Source organism: Hippocampus zosterae, chromosome 14, assembly GCF_025434085.1.
Source record: "Hippocampus zosterae strain Florida chromosome 14, ASM2543408v3, whole genome shotgun sequence".
Lineage (NCBI taxonomy): Eukaryota > Metazoa > Chordata > Actinopteri > Syngnathiformes > Syngnathidae > Hippocampus > Hippocampus zosterae.
In genome coordinates this window covers 3,625,453-3,643,094 of record NC_067464.1, presented here as the reverse complement: position 1 = coordinate 3,643,094, position 17,642 = coordinate 3,625,453, and the positions used below count along the sequence as shown (strand labels likewise).

The following is a 17,642-nucleotide window of genomic DNA, read 5'->3' as shown; positions in this document are numbered from 1 at the left end:
CGGGTACGCTCAAAATGTCCAGGATTAAACGAGGAAGCGCAACCATGCCGAGTGAGCTTCAAAACGGCGCAGAGCACATTTTGAACGGTTCAGCGTAATAACTTCAAACTTTGCCGACTGATCTTGAAACCATACAGAGTGAACTTAAGCTGGTGCCAAGTGCAGAGGAAGGTGAAAAGGGGGACAGAGTAGGATTCAACCAGCACCGCACAATCTCCGAAGGGCAAAGGAGCTTAGATTGGCACAGAGCACAGAGGTTTCAATGGTGCAGAGTAGACGTGATCATTTCAAAACGGTGGCTTCAAACGTTGCCAAGTATTAAAAAAAAAAAAATAGGGCACAACCAATTTGTATTTTTTTGGGGGGGGGGGATATTTGGTAGAATAAAATTCTGATTAACTGGCCGATTAATTAGATTAATTAGAAAAAGTACAATGAATAAAATATTTTTTTGGTCCCTTAAAAACTTTCAACAATGACGATACAAATTACAGGCAGCGCATGTGACCGCTTTACAACATTCATTCATTCATTCATCTTCCGAGCCGCTTGATCCTCACTAGGGTCGCGGGGGGTGCTGGAGCCCATTCCAGCCGTCTCCGGGCAGTAGGCGGGGGACACCCTGAATCGGTTGCCAGCCAATCGCAGGGCACACAGAAACGAACAACCATTCGCACTCACACTCACACCAAGGGACAATTTAGAGCGTTCAATCAGCCTGCCATGCATGTTTTTGGAATGTGGGAGGAAACCGGAGCACCCGGAGAAAACCCACGCAGGCCCGGGGAGAACATGCAAACTCCACACAGGGAGGCCGGAGCTGGAATCGAACCCGGTACCTCTGCACTGTGAAGCCGACGTGCTAACCACTGGACTACCGGGCCGCCTGCTTTACAACATGTTGCCTTTTATTATTTCATTTCTTTATTTTATTTTGGCCATTTTTTTTAAAAAGAACTAATATCGTCTGATTAAATCGGCCGGCCGATTCATCGGTCGGTCCCCACTTAAAATGGTGCCCAGTGAACTTAAATTGGCACTCAGTCCACTTAAACAGTGCGGCGTGAACTTAAAATGCAACAGAGTGATCTTAAAACTTTGCTGCTTAAAACGGAAGTGAATCAGCTCGAAACGAGCAGAGCGAGAGAGTACGTTTAAAATGACACTGCGCAAGCTCAAAAGGGCGCCAACAGGCTTCCTTTGGCGTAGAGCAAGCTGCTCGAAACGGCGCCAGGTAAGTTTAAAATAGTGGAGAGAGTGAGAGACGCAAATGGCGGCGGCGGCGATTGTTTTGGGCGTCTTGGATGAAGGCACGTCGGGCGGCGCGGTGCGTTTGGCAAGCTGCCGTTTCCTGTCAAGAGGCGCCCAAAGCGTCCATCTCCGCAGGTCTTTGGTTGTTAGCGCGACAATTAAGTATTCTGTGATCCCTTTTGCATTCCTCTGTGTTGATTATAAACAATAAAAGGAGCTCCTCACACCACAAACTCGGGCACGTCGTCACTGGTGAGGTCGAGAGAGAAGTACTTGCTGGTTCTCTTGATTCCGGCGCACTGGTCTGCCAGGCCCTGGTAGGCCCCGCCGTTTCCGCCGCCGCCGCCATCGCTCAGCTCCTGGGCGCATCCAAAGGTGTAGCTGTGCGCCGTGTCCTGGCACAGCTCGGCCCACTGAAGGCAGTCCTTCTGGTACAAGCGGACGTCGTCCAGCGACTGGCTGTGGCGGTCGCTGGACGACGGGGGCTTCCTGCACGTCGACGTCTGCCGGCGGGGGAGACACAAACGTCAGCCATTTGAGTCGGTGCGAAGCGTCACACCCGACGCTCTCGTCTGGCGCATTGTTGCCTACGATGCATACGATTATAGCCAAAATACTCCTCAGGATTGTTTTGATCAAAATGGTGTTCACGATTCTTAAGCACCATTATTCACTGTTAAGGAAAAAATATGGATTTTTATTGTGCTACTTTTCAACAAACAGGTTTTCTGTGCCAAATTCAGCTAGGCAAAATGAAAAACGCCAAAAAAAAAGTATTTCGAGGCACCCGCTCTTCATCTGGGCTTTTTGCTGTGATTTTTTTTTTCTCTCGACGGGAGTCGCTGTCATCGGCCAACCGAGGGACTTTCGGCTCGCGCCGCAAGGTGCGCTTGCTTGTTATTCGGGCAGCTCAATGAAGCATTAAGCACACTTTCGCCTCCTGGTGGTTGGATGAATACTTTTTGAGAACGTGTTCGATTAGATATGCGACAAAGTCCTCATTATGAATTGTAAACGTCGCCAAAAATCAGGTTCGTTTAATTTTTCCAGACAAAATCGTAATTCCAACTGGATTCATTGTCACGTTGACCACATGCCTAGACGTAACTATACCTGCGGGAGGGACTCGATGCTTTGTCCTCTCATCTTGACGACCGTCTCAGAGGAGCTGGATGTGGACGAGCTGACATCTTTGACGATGAGACCTGCCGGCGCCACATTCGAGGCCATTAGCTCTCCCGAATAAGCTTTAAGATCGCACCGTCGAGTTTTTACCGGAGAATCCATTGTTGTGATCGGAAGGCATGGTCAACATGTCCTCGGTGATGTGGATGCACAGCTCCTGGTCCAGAGACATTTCGTTCAGCTCCTCGTAGTCTTTGGGGTCGTCCACCAGCATCTCAATCTCTTTAGGGATGTAAGAGTTTCATTTCAGCCTGTGCAATTTTTGTTTGGGGGGGGTGGGGGGGGATTTCAATTTGACCGTTGCGACTTTGGGTTTTGACAGTAATTTTAGTCGACTCACACCCCGCGATCCTTGTGAGGACAAGCGGATTGGAAAATGGATGCATGGATTTTTAAGCAGCTTCATTTTAAAGTGTCCAAGTTTTGGCGTTTTTACGCTAATTGTCGCAACAACCGTACCGTCGTCATCGAGGATGCGCTCCTTGCCGCCGCTCTCCACACCCGACGTGTGCGAGCTGCCGTGGCTGGTGGTGGACGAGCCGCATGTCCTCAGGGGCAGGTGGGGGGCCGGGTGGGGAGCGCGGAAGCTATCCGCCTCGATGCCCGACGTGTGCGAACTGCCGTGGCTGGCGGTGGAGTGGCGGGACAGACGCTTGTGGCGGGACACGCTGCCACCGCTGCTGCCGCTGGCTCGCGAGCGCTTGTCCAGGTTGTCCATGTCGAGGTCCAGAGCGTCACTTATGTAGGACTCGCGATACTGTTTCTTCTCTGGAAGCACACGTACACACACACATTATGCAAATTGCAGCGGCTCATTTATTACAATGAAACTGCCGAAAGATGCGTTTCATGACTTACGACGTTTGTGCAGCGCCCTGCATATTTGCTTATCGAGGTATGACGTAACTTTAGTTTGTGCTCACGCGTCATTTTGGCTAGTATGCTAGCTAATCTTCTCAATGAGTTTATGTGAAGGTAACGGAATTAGAATGACTGCAACTAGATTTATGTAAGATGGGTTCATGGTTGTGTGCATGCTTGATGCATGGTGGTGATTCTTTACGAATTATTATTTGTCTGTGTGTGTGGAAATGGAATGCTAGCCACTAAAAAAAAAATTAAATGGCACCCTCTTGTGGCAGTTATAAGCAATTACAAGCCCCTTTTGATGGTCAGGGCGTTAATCATTCACAGATTTTTTTTCTTCTCTTTTTGTGGCTCTTTCGGCTGACCGCCATTGGCGTCTTCTTCTAAGACTGTTACTTATGCAAAAAAGTGAGATGCACGTGGCGTTTTAAAAGACATTTTTGTTCAGTTTCAGACGTCAAAAAGACAGTATTAGACAGTATGGTTTTACAATCTGCAAATTCTTTCACAAATATCCAATTTCCAATTCATCTTTTGCGCCCTTTTCTTATAGAAAAGGCAAATGACAATGCCATTATTCCAACGCTTCTGACAAATAAACTGGAATTAAGGAATAAACGGTTCACTGGATTATCAGACCGACCTTCGTGTTCCTCCAACCGGCGGACCTGTTTGAGGACGGGCTGCAGGTTCATGTAGAGTCGGTGGCTGTTGCTGAGCAGCTGCAGGAGGTGGCGGGAACGCAGCGGGCACCCGGTGTAGTAGATGAGCTTCCGGGCCGAGGGCAGCCCGTCGGGGAGGATCTCAAATTTCTTCCCCTGAGAACAAGTGTGCGGTTCATAAGCAACCAGAATGTGAAAGCGAGACGCACATGAAAACCTCAGAGGAGGAACACGTCGCTCGGCCAGAGTCAACGCGATCAGCGGTTGACATCTGTTATCATTTCTCCCCAATTATTTGGATGAGCCGTTGGCTGAAGCTCAGCTGACAAGCAGCTGTCCTCTTTTTTGGCTTTTAAAAGAGAATGCTGTGACTTGGTGGCCTTTTTGCCACTTGCTGTCAACTGAAAATGACGTCACGCTCGCTGGGGGCTCAGATAACGACCAATCACGGCTCACGTGTTTGCTGAGCTCCGTCATGTGACGTTTTTGTGATGAGCTTTTTGTGAAGCAAGGACGTACATGTCTTGAGGTGGTAAAATGTTGACCTAATTTTTGAGAAAAAAAAATACAGCTTCAATATACACATTCTGTGCAAGTGCTTTCACTGTTTCCATCTGACCCACTGGCGCACCGTAATCAAGATTAATTTGAATAATTATCAATTCATTATGCTGGGGGGAGGGTCTTAATTTTTACTACCCTACTTTTCACCAAACAACATGTAAAGCACGACCACAGAGTCAGAAAGATAAACTGGTTTCCACATCCACAAGGACGATAATGATGAGGAAGTATAAACACGACTTTTGTTTTGTCTTCTTGCATCAGGCTGCTCAAGCGCCCCCTCAAACCAACGCAACATCTGGTGTTTATTGACCCGCGTGTCCCTCCGGCCCGGCGGTCGGCGCGGTGAGTCGGGATGACGAGCCGAAAGCGTGGGTGCGGCCGCCGAGCCGGGGACTCTTATTCGGCGTGCAACTGGGTCAAATGCGAAAGTACAAAACTAAAGAATTGCGAAAGCGGACATTTATTTTAGGGGATGCTGCCGATGGATCACGGCAAGGAAGCAAATTTAGGTTTGTATGTTGTGCAACATAATAAGTTTCTCAACATGTTTTTTTTTTGCGGTATTTTCTGGGGGGGTAAAAACAGCTAAATGGAATTTCCTTTCATTTCAACGGGGCAAGATGATTTGAGATACAAACGTTTTGCGTTACAAACGTGATCAAAGAACAAATGAAAGTGGGAAATCGAGGTACAAAAACGTTGACCGTGTTGAAGAAGTTAGGCGCCAAAATAGATTGGCAAAAGTTTTGCATCGAGAGTTTGTCGGCAGCGTGTACATCAGCCAATCTTACGTTTGCAAAGTCTACTAACATCCATTCTACGATTTGCAAACAACTCTTTGCATTTTCAAAAACCTATTAGCACCCTCTATGGACAGAAGGTGATACTGCAGCCAAACAAAGTACGTTCGGAATAACTGAAAATGCATCCGAGTCCTCAAGGATTCTTTCGACGTAATAGTCGATAGCGTAATCAATCCCAGAAAATATTTTTACAGTGTTTGATTGACAGGCTCTTCCACACCAAATTCATCCCATCGTACTTATGAGCGTTGCTTTGTGCCTGTGCACGGAAAAAATGGCCTTTCCCGAACTGTTCCAACAAAGTAGGAAGTGAACAATTGAAGTCACGATTTGTGCTGAATAAAATCAGTGATAAGCGGGTGTGTCGGTGTACTTTAGTCCATATAGTGTCATATTTCATAAGTAGGTCTAGTGTGTGTACGTGTACGTGTATGTGTATGTGCGTGTGTGTGTGGGCAGGAAAAGCCTTCCTAAATCCCCGATTCGTTCCGGGGGCCTCACACAGGGCTGAAGCACAAACAAGCGTGAAAGAGAAACGAAGCCTCGCCAGGAGAGGTTTAAAATGACGCGATGGCATGTGTGACTCACCACGAAGACGAGCTTCCCCACGTTGGTCCACGGAAAGTCGTACAAAAGCTGCCTGACGGAGCCGACGTTCTGCGGAAAAGGGAGGGATGATGAGTGGGGGTGCTGACTGGCTTTGCTTGGGGATTAAACGGTTGGACATGCAGAAGGCGGCAAATCCTTCCCGAATGAACGATTGTACCTGGAATATTTGAATCCCACGTAAAGTCAGGCCCAAAGTGAGCGAAGCCTCCACTTCCTTCTTGTCCTAAATCAAAATAATGTCATCAGCAAGATATATAGATTTAAAACAAAAAAAAAAACAGAAAGAAAGAAAGGATTCATATTTGACGACCATGCAGCCATCCCACCTGTCTAGCATACGTGTTTCTCATTCAGGAGCAATTGCACAAAATGTACAAGTAAAGGAAATGGGCAACATGGAACCAAAATGGCCGTTTCACAACAAACTTGCCATGTCAGGGATGGATTCCGGATTGTGGGTGGATTTTGCTAAATTCTTATGAGTTTATCGAGCCAAAACGGCCGCTTCAAAGTAAAGGCAGACTTACTGTGGTATGCCTTGAGACTCTTTTGTGGGTCGAGTCATCACAGATTTTAGGCTTTATGGGTGAATTAAATAAGGTGAGTGGAATAAAAACGCAGAGTGCACGACCAGGCAAAGATGGCCGTTTCAAACCAAGACGGCAGACTGCCCTGTGTCTTTTCAGGCATAGCTTTGAGACTTGTGTGATGGCAGCTCACCTTGTAGAGTCGGTAATAATGGACGGTGACGTCATCAAGCTGCGCGCACTCCTTGATGTACTTGAGGTGCGCCTCGGAGGCAGTGAGGGCAAACTGGTCCTTGTGCATGTTGGGGATATGTCTCAGGATGTAGTCGCGGCCGCGCTTGGCTATCACCTGAGCGAGAGGATGGGGTGGGGGGGCGTAAGATGTGTTTATTTACGCAACATGAGGAAAAAGAAAAGGGGGCGAGGGAGGCCCGCGGCAGCTTTCAACACGTGACCTCGGGTAATTCGCATGTTGACGTTTTTGCTTTTGTTTGTCATTTCCTGTTGTGATAAGGAGACAGATTGCAGGAAGTGTGGAGCAATCAGACGGGTGTGGTTCCATGACCCGAGAAAACACACGCAAGAATTGTGTTCCACTTCTAGCGCCAAAATTAAAACTCGCTGGCCCACTTTTTTTTTTTGGTATCAATGTGCTTCAAAACAGCACGATGAATGAAGCGCTGCAATGAATGGGCATCGCCTTGAAATGCTCATCAAAATGTGACATGATTCTTGGCCCGCGTTATTGGCTGAAGGGAATTCAACTCCAATTAAGGCCTTGTTGTTCGATTCGTGGATTCAGTGACGTTTAAAGACTTTCGGAGGACCCATGAGAGCCCCGAAAATAGCCTACCGCCTCTCGTTAAAAGCCTCGAGAGGCCATGTGTGCGTGTGGGGCCAACGCAAACGGTGCCTGTTTGGCGTGTACTCACCCACGGGGGGAAGTAGGCTTCGGGTTCAAAGTATTTGCCAAAGTGCTTGTTCCGTTTGAAGTTGCCCAGGTCGGCCTGCAGGGCGAAGGCAGCCAGCAGGAAGTAGGCCTCCTCCCGCTGGATGCACTGCGAGAGCAGCACCTGTTTCCTCAGGTGCCAGTAGTAGTAGTACCTGGCGGCGCGGTCACTAAAAACGCAGACGTAGCATTGCGTGTTAGCGAGCAGCTTGGCTCACGCGATGAGAAGAGAAGGCGGGACTCGCCTGATCAAGCGGCCGTTCTCCACGTAATACTGAGCTCTGAAGTGGACGATCATCGGAGGGCCAAACTGGTCGATTCCCTGTCGAAGGCGGCAAGGTTTATTCTCTTTCAATCAATCAATTCTCTTTCTCACGTTTGAATTCACATGACTGGCACTGTGCTAGAGTACCCCCGACAATAAGGGACTGTCTACGGACGATGAAAGGAGATTTTTAAAAAAATCACATTTTCTTTTACCTTTTAGCCTTTTACATTCTTGACAGAGCGTTGGAGTCTGGGTTAGTTTTACAATTGCAGTTCAGTTAACTTGAATGCGGCAGTGGTTCCCCAGCTGCCATCAGAAAAACGAGTGCGTGGCTCTCTAAGTACCACCACAATGACGCAACATTATAATGCAGTAACACAGTTGGCATATAACTGAGCTCTATTGTACTGGGTTTAAAAAAAATGTCTATTTTAGCCACAAAAAAAAAAAAGCTGGATGGTTTTAATCGCTTCATTCAGTGATTCTTTGACATACCACTAGAGGGAGCATCATCATTGAGAATCATGACAGTAAAGATCAATCCATGACACTAAATTGGAAAAAAAACAAAATGCAATCTACGAGCAATAAATCTTCACAATAATCAAAATAATCACCAGAAAAAAACATTTTATTATTATCGGGATTCAGAAAAGACAATGCAGACCAGTTCCAATGTACGTATTTGCAGTTCATTGAGGAAATTTCCTATTCCCGGATTTTTTGGGAGGAACCATCACTCCGTTATTCTCTGAGCTTAGTCAGGCGGCCACCATCTTGTGATATCTAACGGCAATTGCGAATCTGATCTTTTTTTTTTTTTTTTAAATGGATAATGAAACCATTTCATCCTTTTCAAGTCTGGAATGAAATGATTGGACATTCACGCTCGAACACGTGTGTCACTTTTTAAATGTACTGGATTGGGTTTCGCGATTTTCAAGCCTATTGCTTTACACCCTCCGCTTTGTCTGCTGCCTCCGTTTGATGTTAAGGACCCGAGGAGTTGATGTCGTTTGGAGCTTTGTTCTTTGAACAAGTGCCCGAGGCGACGCAACAGTGAGAAAGGACTGCACGCAAAAAAAACAAAAAAACAAAAAAAACACAGGGATGCTGTTTTTGAAACATGTTACATGCTTAGATAATTTAGGTGGAGCAATGAAAATAGGTAAAGAATACCAGGAGTGGGGTTTGAACCCACGAGGACTACTGTCCATTGGATCTTAAGTCCAACGCCTTAACCACTCGGCCATCCTGGTGCACTGATGAGCAAGTAATCGCGAATAGAGTGTAGGTTAGCGCAAAGTTACCTTGCTGGCTTCCCTCTTCCATTCTTTGGGGCAGTACTTGGACAGTTTCTGATCCAGTTCCATGTAAATGTGCTCATTATCTGTGGGAAGAAAGGTACTTTTTCAGTTCCCAAGATCCTTTTGGGTGTTTAATTATGAATTCCTTTTAACGATACAGATCAAAAATCATCTGGGATGTTTTATTCGACGTCACAACTGAAAAAGAAGAAAAATAAAAAAGGAATTTTAAAAAATGTGATTTTTTTTTTTAAGCTGGACATCCTGTTCCTGTCCTGTGGGGGTGAGGGGGGGTGGTCATTTTGCTCCAACCAACAATTGTGGAGAGCAGTTGTGAGTAAAAGTACAAACTCACAAAAGGCGCTTATAAATAAAATGTATTATTATTATTATTATCATCATCATACACTTTTTTAATGATTATTATTTGAGAGGGACGATTCATTTTTACAAATGTAACCTTTATCCGGGCAAGGCAATTGAGAACAGATCCTCCTGTGCAACGCCGATCCTCAAGAAATTCTTTCCCATCGCAAAACGGACAGAATAATACGCTGCATTGGATGTAAAAACAAAACAAACAACCCCCCCCCCCCAAAAAAAAACAACAACAACAACAAAAACTGTTGTAGCAGTTAACCCACTGTTGGTTTCGGACAGACAAAAATGCTGCGTTCAAGTCGAGGATGTCAGAACGAATAGCGCATACTGAGAGACGACTGGTGTGGCGACCCCGGGGGGGGGGGGGAGTGTGCCTGAGAGGGGCCAGCGGGTGTCACAAAGCGGCTGGGTGGCCGCCGTTTGCCTTGGCCGTTACACGCTGTTCAGACAAACACTTGAGGAATGTCCCACAATCAGACCCGTCGGCTCTGAGCCAAGCGCACCGGCCGGCCCCCGTCATTGGCTCATCTGGAGGCCAGCTGTCTGAAAAAAAAAAGGACTTTTTGCAACACGCTCTCTCTCCCTCTGCAGTTGCCCGCCAGCGTCATGTGTCTGCACACGCACACACGCCGTGACTCACGCCACCCAGCCCGGCCACACAATGGAGCCAGTCAGGATGAAGAGGTTTGACATGCGTGACAGCTAGGTGAGACATGCGACATTTAAGGGCCCGTTGTGCTTTTTCCCTAGCCGAGAAGCAGAAATGCCAGGCTACAAATACTTTTAAATGCATCTGCGGTCACAACGGGGGTGGAGGGGGGGTGGGGCATGGACACCACCCCCACAAGGGCAGCCTGAAAAGAATCCAGTGAGTCCAAAGACAGCTTGTGACACCGAATAGTGGACTCACTTTGAATAACACTGAGTCCAAAGAGGTGACAGTCTTTCAGCCTAAGGAGGTCACACACCTGGACCAACAACTCCTGGCACAGAGTCCTCACCTGAGAAGGAGAGAAAGGAAGGAAAACCACATCGAAGCTTCAAGTTACATTGTTGGACCAACCAAGAGGCATTAATAGAGTGTGAGGTTAAGAAAACATTCGGGTTGAGACACGCTTTTTTGGTCCGAATGGCTGAATTGTCAAGTGACCTTTATTGCCACTTCCAAGCATGAATTTCATTCATTCATTCATTCATCTTCCGAGCCGCTTGATCCTCACTAGGGTCGCGGGGGGGTGCTGAAGCCTATCCCAGCTGTCTTCGGGCAGTAGGCGGGGGGGACACCCTGAATCGGTTGCCAGCCAATTGCAGGGCACACAAAAACGAACAACCATTCGCACTCACACTCACACCTAAGGGACAATTTAGAGTGTTCAATCAGCCTGCCATGCATGTTTTTGGAATGTGGGAGGAAGCCGGAGCACCCGGAGAAAACCCACATGCAAACTCCACACAGGGAGGCCGGAGCTGGAATCGAACCCGGTACCTCTGCACTGTGAAGCCGACGTGCTAACCACTGGACTACCGGGCCGCAGCATGAATTTTTAGTCCAAAAAAAAAAGACATCATCAATCTGTTCCGGCAGATGGCAACTGTGGCGTGACTTCAAAGTTGATCTCGAAAAACGTTTATCATTTGGATGACAAAACGAAGCTCGAAATATACTGCCTGTTCGGAGTGGGAGTCGAACCCTCACCCGCATAGGCGACTGCGACCCGAGCGGCGGCTGCAAAGCGATCGTCCATCAGAAACATTCCAAAAGGTTAACCGCGACCACGTTGAGAACCAATCGGCTCGGGCGAATTGGCTCCTGGACAGACAGCGTACGCGTTTAACACTCACGTTGACGATGACGTTGAGCGTGTCGTCATTGGGCAGAAAGACACAGACGCAGCGACGGTCCTGCATGGCTTTGTTGTTGTGGAAGTTCACTTTGTTCATCTTCGTGTGGCCCCGCCCCCCACCACCACCCCCTCCTCCTCCACCACCACCACCACCAGTGGCCCGCTACCAGCACCACCGACGCGCCGACGTCAGCCGCGCTTCAGCAGCCACCCGGAAGAGGAGCATGGAGATCACCTCGGCTGTGCTCGGCCACTGTGGAGACAAACGACACGCGGCGGCAGATGTGAAACGGCAGGACAAAAAGAAGCTCGCGGAACAACAGCTCTTCCTGAGAGGACATACGTTGGCCTTCATGGTGACTTTTGATGCTTGTTTGTCAGGAACCCGAATAATGGAAGAGTGGGTGGATGTCTGAGGGACTGCAATGTGCTTTGTGGGGACTTTTTAGGCCATGAGTGTGAAAATTCTCAGGCAAGACAAAAGAAGGTGGCGGCGGTACAATCGGGGTAGCAACACCACTTCCGGCTTTGGAAGTCATTCAACCTTGTCATTCCTCACAGATTGGGAAGTTTGGGGGCCGGATCAAATTACAGGCGGCAGAAGAGGCGTTGGCCTTTCAAAAGAAAGCTGCTGACAAGACAAACGCACCAAATTCCAATGGTGAAACGTATTAAGAGACGATAGTTACCTTGCCGCCGACAATATGAGCGTGCTATACGGCAGCTGCTGGTGTGAGGTTAAGGAGAAGCGAGTTACTTGGAATAAGCAACATTAGAAGCGCCAGAAGGCTCTACATCTGTGTCTAGCCACCCCCTCCCACTCCCCGCCCGCCCTCCACGTCCTCTTGATGAAATAATGTAAATTGAATCCATTTGTTCCAGGTTCAAAATATTACAATCGTCAACCTCATGCATGGCGGCCCGGTAGTCCAGTGGTTAGCACATCACGGCTTCACAGTGCAGAGGTACCGGGTTCGATTCCAGCTCCGGCCTCCCTGTGTGGAGTTTGCATGTTCTACCCGGGCCTGCGTGGGTTTTCTCCGGGTGCTCCGGTTTCCTCCCACATTCCAAAAACATGCGTGGCAGGCTGATTGGACGCTCTAAATTGTCCCTAGGTGTGAGTATGGGTGCGAATGGTTGTTCGATTCTGTGTGCCCTGCGATTGGCTGGCAACCGATTCAGGGTGTCCCCGCCTACTGCATGAAGACAGCTGGAATAGGCTCCAGCACCCCCCGCGACCCTAGTGAGGATCAAGCGGCTCGGAAGATGAATGAATGAATGCATCAGTTTTAAGATTCTCAAATGTAAAACCGTCGTTTGATGCCACAAAAATAAAGTAAAACTACTTTGAAAATGCCAGGGCGAGAGAAAACGGGACATTGTTTTCCACAATAAGAGTGTAAAGCTCAACTGAGATACCCGCGTTTCTACTTCTAAAGTGCTCAACACACGTGGAGCCGAAGACTCATGGGACTTGCTGACATTTCACATTGTTTGACTTTTTTTTTTGCGGCATCATTTTGGTTGACCTCCCACTTTTGATATGATGGCGGGGTGTTCAAATGTCATATTTCTGGCAGGACAATGTGAACTCAGTCTTTCCGAATGAATAGACGATTGTCAGCGGGCACTATTTGGGAGCGCAAGCAAAGGTGACTTTTGTCCAGCTGGCGTGGGATCGATTCCCACACGGTGCCCTGGTTCAAGCGGTCTTGTGATCGACTCGTGAGCACTGCAGGTCTTCCGCGATATAATAGTAGCTTTGTAGAAAATTATTCTTTCAGGTAAGGCAATTGAGAACGGGAAAGGTCGAGACAGTCGGGTGCACTTCATGGGGACTTCCTCGGGAACTGGGCGTCCTTTGTGGGGCTTAAATCCGGGATTGGTTGTGCAATGAAGGAAGTCAGCAATCAATGTTTTTATTTTATTATATTATTATATTATGTATAATAATTAATTAATTAATTAGTAATTAATAAAAAATAATTAATAATTATATTATTATTGTGTTATTATATTAAATAGTTTTATATTTTTATTTTTTAAAAGACTGTTGAGATTTTTTAGGGGATTGGTTGTACTTGATGGAGACTTTTAAATCGAGGTCCAGTGGAAGCTTCCTAGAAAACTACTATGTTATTACTATGTTATTATGTGTTCTTGTGTGGCCCTCAAAAAGTGGGTTGAACGCGGAGGACAGCGGTTTGAGGCGAGTCAGCTCGAACACGATGAAGTCATCCTCTAATGCCTTTTAAACATCTGCACACGAGACCACGGAAGGCCAGGAAAATTCGCCAACCAATTAGGGCCAGCGAAGGAGAGTGGCAGATAATCACATTAGCGCCGCGCGTAAGTGTGACGCAACACCGGCGAGGGGTCAAAACACAAAAGAAAGAGCGGCCAACTGAGCTTTTCCCGCTGGGCCTTTTCAGCCTGGCAAACAGAGATTCTGTCAACGTGGCAAACCTCTCAGCATTAGAGGCTAACTCATCAAATCCCACAGAAAGGGATTCGGTGAGCGAGAGAGAAGGCCTCTCTCTCAAACTATGCAGGTCTCGGATTCTCAAACAGGATGAGTGGTTGGGGACCGTCAAAAGGAAAACGTCCTCAGCTTTAGAGATTTAGAAAAAAAAAAAAAAGATCACCGGAGGAGGCTGTCAGAGCGCTGCAGGTAGAGGAAGTGTCAACGCCGAATAAAAAAAAAGACGGAGGTAGTGTTCAAAGGCGAGGGCCGTAAAAAAAAAAAAGGAAACGCGCTGCAGTCGGGAGAATTCCTCACTCACATCTGCTTCTCATTCCGACAATGGCAACCATTGATTCGGGATGCAGCGCCCACAAACTGCATTCCTCGTTTAGCGTCCCACAAGTGTCCAAATACCGTAACTACATCGTAAACGGTCAACTTATGCTCAATCGGACAAAACGGCATTCCGTCATATACTCCAATCAGATCACACGCACGCTTTGCAGAAAAGACGCGTGATTCGGAAAAAAAAATCCTCCTCCACTAAATAAAGATCCAGAAAACGACGTTTTCATCGCCGGAGGAGGAAGGGCTATTTCCGATCTGCGGCCAGCACTATATATCGCACCCGCGGACACGTTTAAAGGGCTCTCTTTGAAAGGTCGTGACCTTTTTCCCACGGCCAAGAAAGCTGTTTATTCAGCTGAAGACAAAATGCCGCTGAGCTTGACGACCGGCTCTAAATCACGGCGGTCACGCGGCGGCTTTCGCCTTGACGCTCGGCGATGCTAAGGCCAAACTGACTCCTTCTTTCCTCCCCCCCGTAAAGCCGCACGTCAGTACGGCTGCGAGTTGGGATATAAACGGGGAAGAAAAGCCTTCTAGGCGGGCCGCGCTGGATGTCTTTTGGGGGATGTCGTGAATAAACATATTCCAGCGTGGATTGCGCCAGCATACGGATTGGCAAAAATGGCCGTCAAAAAATAATTAGTGACGGGTTTGTATTGTAACCCGCTTGGCTGTAAAAGACCCGCCGTGTTTTTTTTTTTTTGCCTTTCAGCCTCATCTCCGAAACGAAGGCGTATCCCGAATACTTGGTTAGATTAAGTTGGGATTGTCAACAAACCCTAATCTTACGACTCCCCTGAAAGAGTACGAAAACCAGTACTTCGGTTTGTATAACGCTACTGGATGTTATTTTCTCGAGGGACAACTTGATGAATGTTAGCTAGACTAGCAGCGTCTTACAATGTCATGCCAAGTACTGTATCTGCATTTGTGTCCTCGGGTGTCTTGAAAGGCACTTAGAAATAAAATGTATTATTATTATTTGTCACCTTTTACCAAGCACCGAACAACCTCTGATGAATGTTTCAGGTGTGTTGCCACTGCCACCTACTGGTCACTTTTTTTTTACATGATTTACAATGCAAACGGCTTATTGGCATTCACAGATTGCATCAGACCCTCCTCCTCTCGATGACACGAAAAAAAAAAAAAGACATAGACGTACATGTACGTCCTTGGTAGGCGGAGCCTAATTTATCCATGTTTATATAGCAATAGCTGGTTCGCCGCCCTCTGGGCGGCTCATCAGCTAGTTCCAGCGGAAGGCTGGTAAGGTGGGCCTTCGGCCCACAAAAGTGTTGTTGCTTGGTTCAACTTTTTGTTCATCTTCATTGCTTATCGCGAAAATAAAGAGATGTTTAGCTCTACTAAATAACTAACAATTTCATTGCAATGCTTGCGGGTAGACAACATTTTTTCGCTAAGATGCCCGCGCGATCGTAGTGAGCCACTGCCTGAGCGGCGCAGTGGCGGCGCGCAGTAGTAGGTACGTTTTGAAAAGGGACAGACGGAAGGACAGACCGCGTGCGGGACGACGCGCAATATATATATAGATTAGAACCAAATATTCTGTGGGCCTCGCAAGATCAGTCAAAATGCAGTAAAACACTGCGATAAAAGGGGGGTCGCTCCAGTGAAAATGGCTGGGATGGAATGATTTAAAAGAACGACCTCGCCGACACGTACTGCTTCCATTAACAATACGGCTGTGAATACGAGAAGATGAGCAGAATCATTCCGTTTCATTCAAGTATTCGAGTATAAACAAAATAGGAGCCCAGAGGGGAAGGCAATCACGGAGTCAATCGAGCTGAACATTGGTGCCCATTTAAAGGTTGTAAAAGCAGTAACTTATCCTCCTTGGAAATGTTTAAGTGAAGGGAAGTGCTTCCAAGACACAAATTTTCTGCCGTAAGATGACGAAAACCGCTTCACGCGAAGCACAACTTTCCGCAATAGTTGCTCTCGCGATCGGCGAACATTGTATACGTAGCGCCAAATAGTCAAGTTTTGTCACTAACAATAGCTTCAGGTGAGTCAAATCTCTGCCCTTTGGCAACAGCTCGTGACAAGTCTTTTCTTGAATAAACAAAAGCCGCATACCTTCATTCGTGAGCGGCTGCCCCACGTGCGGTTTGGACTGAAACGAAAGCGTTCGCACACACGCAAAATCGGTACGAGTGGACATGCTAGAACAGACCCGGCTCCCCGCCCAATGGCTCGAGCCTGAACCGCGCGTGAGTAATTCCCCAACGCGCCGCAGAGACGTCAACCCCGCCATTACGTGCTCTCGAAATAGAGCGCGACAGCCCTTTAAGGAGAGGCTTTAAGACGCGAGCTGCAATTACGGCAAAGCCCAAACCCCGCTTGTTTTGATCCCAGCCTTGCATTCTGACAGTTTGCTGCCGAGTCCCGTGTGGCGTTTTCATACCTGGGAGAGAGTCTCGCTTCCCGGCAAAAGTTTGCGCCCGACTGCAAGAATTGGAATGTTTCAAGGCTCGGTGGAATGTGTAACAGCATCCAGCTGCGCGCGTCCACCTGGTAGCCGGCCAGCGAATGAATCTATCAGTCAGTCATTCCGACAAGAGGGCTGACCTCAATGGAAGGAAAAGCCATCATGAAAACCCGGCGTGCTAGCAAGACGCGGGGAAGAAAGGTCTGACAAAAAGGTCCACTTCCCCACTTCCTTGAAAAGACCTGATTGGAGGGGGGGCAAAAGAAACACAATCCAAGGAAGGAGAGACAAATGCAGGAAGAAGTGAGCCAGTTTGGGGGGGGGGGACAAGGGGGGCAAGCACGTTTCAGAAACAGTGTTGAGCCAGCTAATTATGAAAGTCACAAATGTTTTTTTTCAGTTCATTGGATGATTATGCAGTTTTTAGGCGTTTTGTTTTAACTGCCACGTTTTTTACACAAGCAGCGTTGTGTCGACACGCGATTGTATATTTAGCAAAACACCACTTAGTTTTGTCCGACGAAAAGTCTGCTAGCTTTTTCTAGTACGGTTCATAACAGTGGTGTCAAACTTAAGGCCCGGGGGCCAGATAAGGCCCGCCACCTCATTTTATGTGGTCCGCAAAACCAAATCAAACATGTGACCTTCCATGATGCTAGCTAAAATCTGTACCAAAATTTCAAATTCTGATCTGTAATAAATAAGAAGGATATTGTAGGAATTTTCTTGTTAAATTAAATTAAATTAAATTAAATTAAATTAAATTAAATTAAATTAAATTAAACGGCAAAGTCTTTTTCACACAAGCAGCGTTATTTCGACGTGCGATTGTATATTTACCAAAACACCACTTAATTTTGTCCGACGAAAAGTCTGCTAGCCTTTTCTGGTACGGTTCATTAACACTGGTGTCAAACTCAAGGCCCGGGGGCCAGATTAGGCCCGCCACCTCATTTTATTTGGTCCGCAAAACCAAATCAAACATGTGAACTTCCGTAATGCTAGCTAAAATCTGTACCAAAATTTCAAATTCCGATCTGTAATAAATAAGAAGGATATTGTAGGAATTTTCTTGTTAAATTAAATTAAATTAAACGGCAAAGTCTTTTTCACACAAGCAGCGTTATTTCGACGTGCAATTGTATATTTAGCTAT

General features: G+C 47.1%; 1 protein-coding gene and 1 non-coding gene across 3 annotated transcripts; both read right to left on the bottom strand.

Moving 5' to 3' along the window:
- Nucleotides 1-906: 906 nt before the first annotated feature.
- frmd6 (FERM domain containing 6) lies at nt 907-16,706 on the bottom strand. Of its 2 annotated transcripts, none has more exons than XM_052086639.1 (14): nt 16,464-16,706; nt 11,219-11,473; nt 10,287-10,377; nt 8,999-9,078; nt 7,666-7,742; nt 7,404-7,590; nt 6,665-6,820; nt 6,102-6,167; nt 5,924-5,992; nt 3,947-4,121; nt 2,896-3,204; nt 2,527-2,658; nt 2,365-2,456; nt 907-1,754 (listed from the first exon to the last, which is right to left on the bottom strand). In XM_052086639.1, exons 2-14 carry the CDS (start codon nt 11,315-11,317, stop codon nt 1,473-1,475), a joined length of 1,815 nt encoding a protein of 604 aa, XP_051942599.1. In that variant the 5' UTR covers nt 11,318-11,473; nt 16,464-16,706; the 3' UTR covers nt 907-1,472. The 2 variants fall into 2 exon arrangements, with proteins under 2 accessions (XP_051942599.1, XP_051942600.1); XM_052086640.1 differs by lacking the exon at nt 16,464-16,706 and adding an exon at nt 11,564-11,631.
- On the bottom strand, nt 8,865-8,947 carry trnal-uaa (transfer RNA leucine (anticodon UAA)). The gene has a single exon. It is a non-coding gene; the product is annotated as a tRNA-Leu (tRNA).
- Nucleotides 16,707-17,642: the final 936 nt, after the last annotated feature.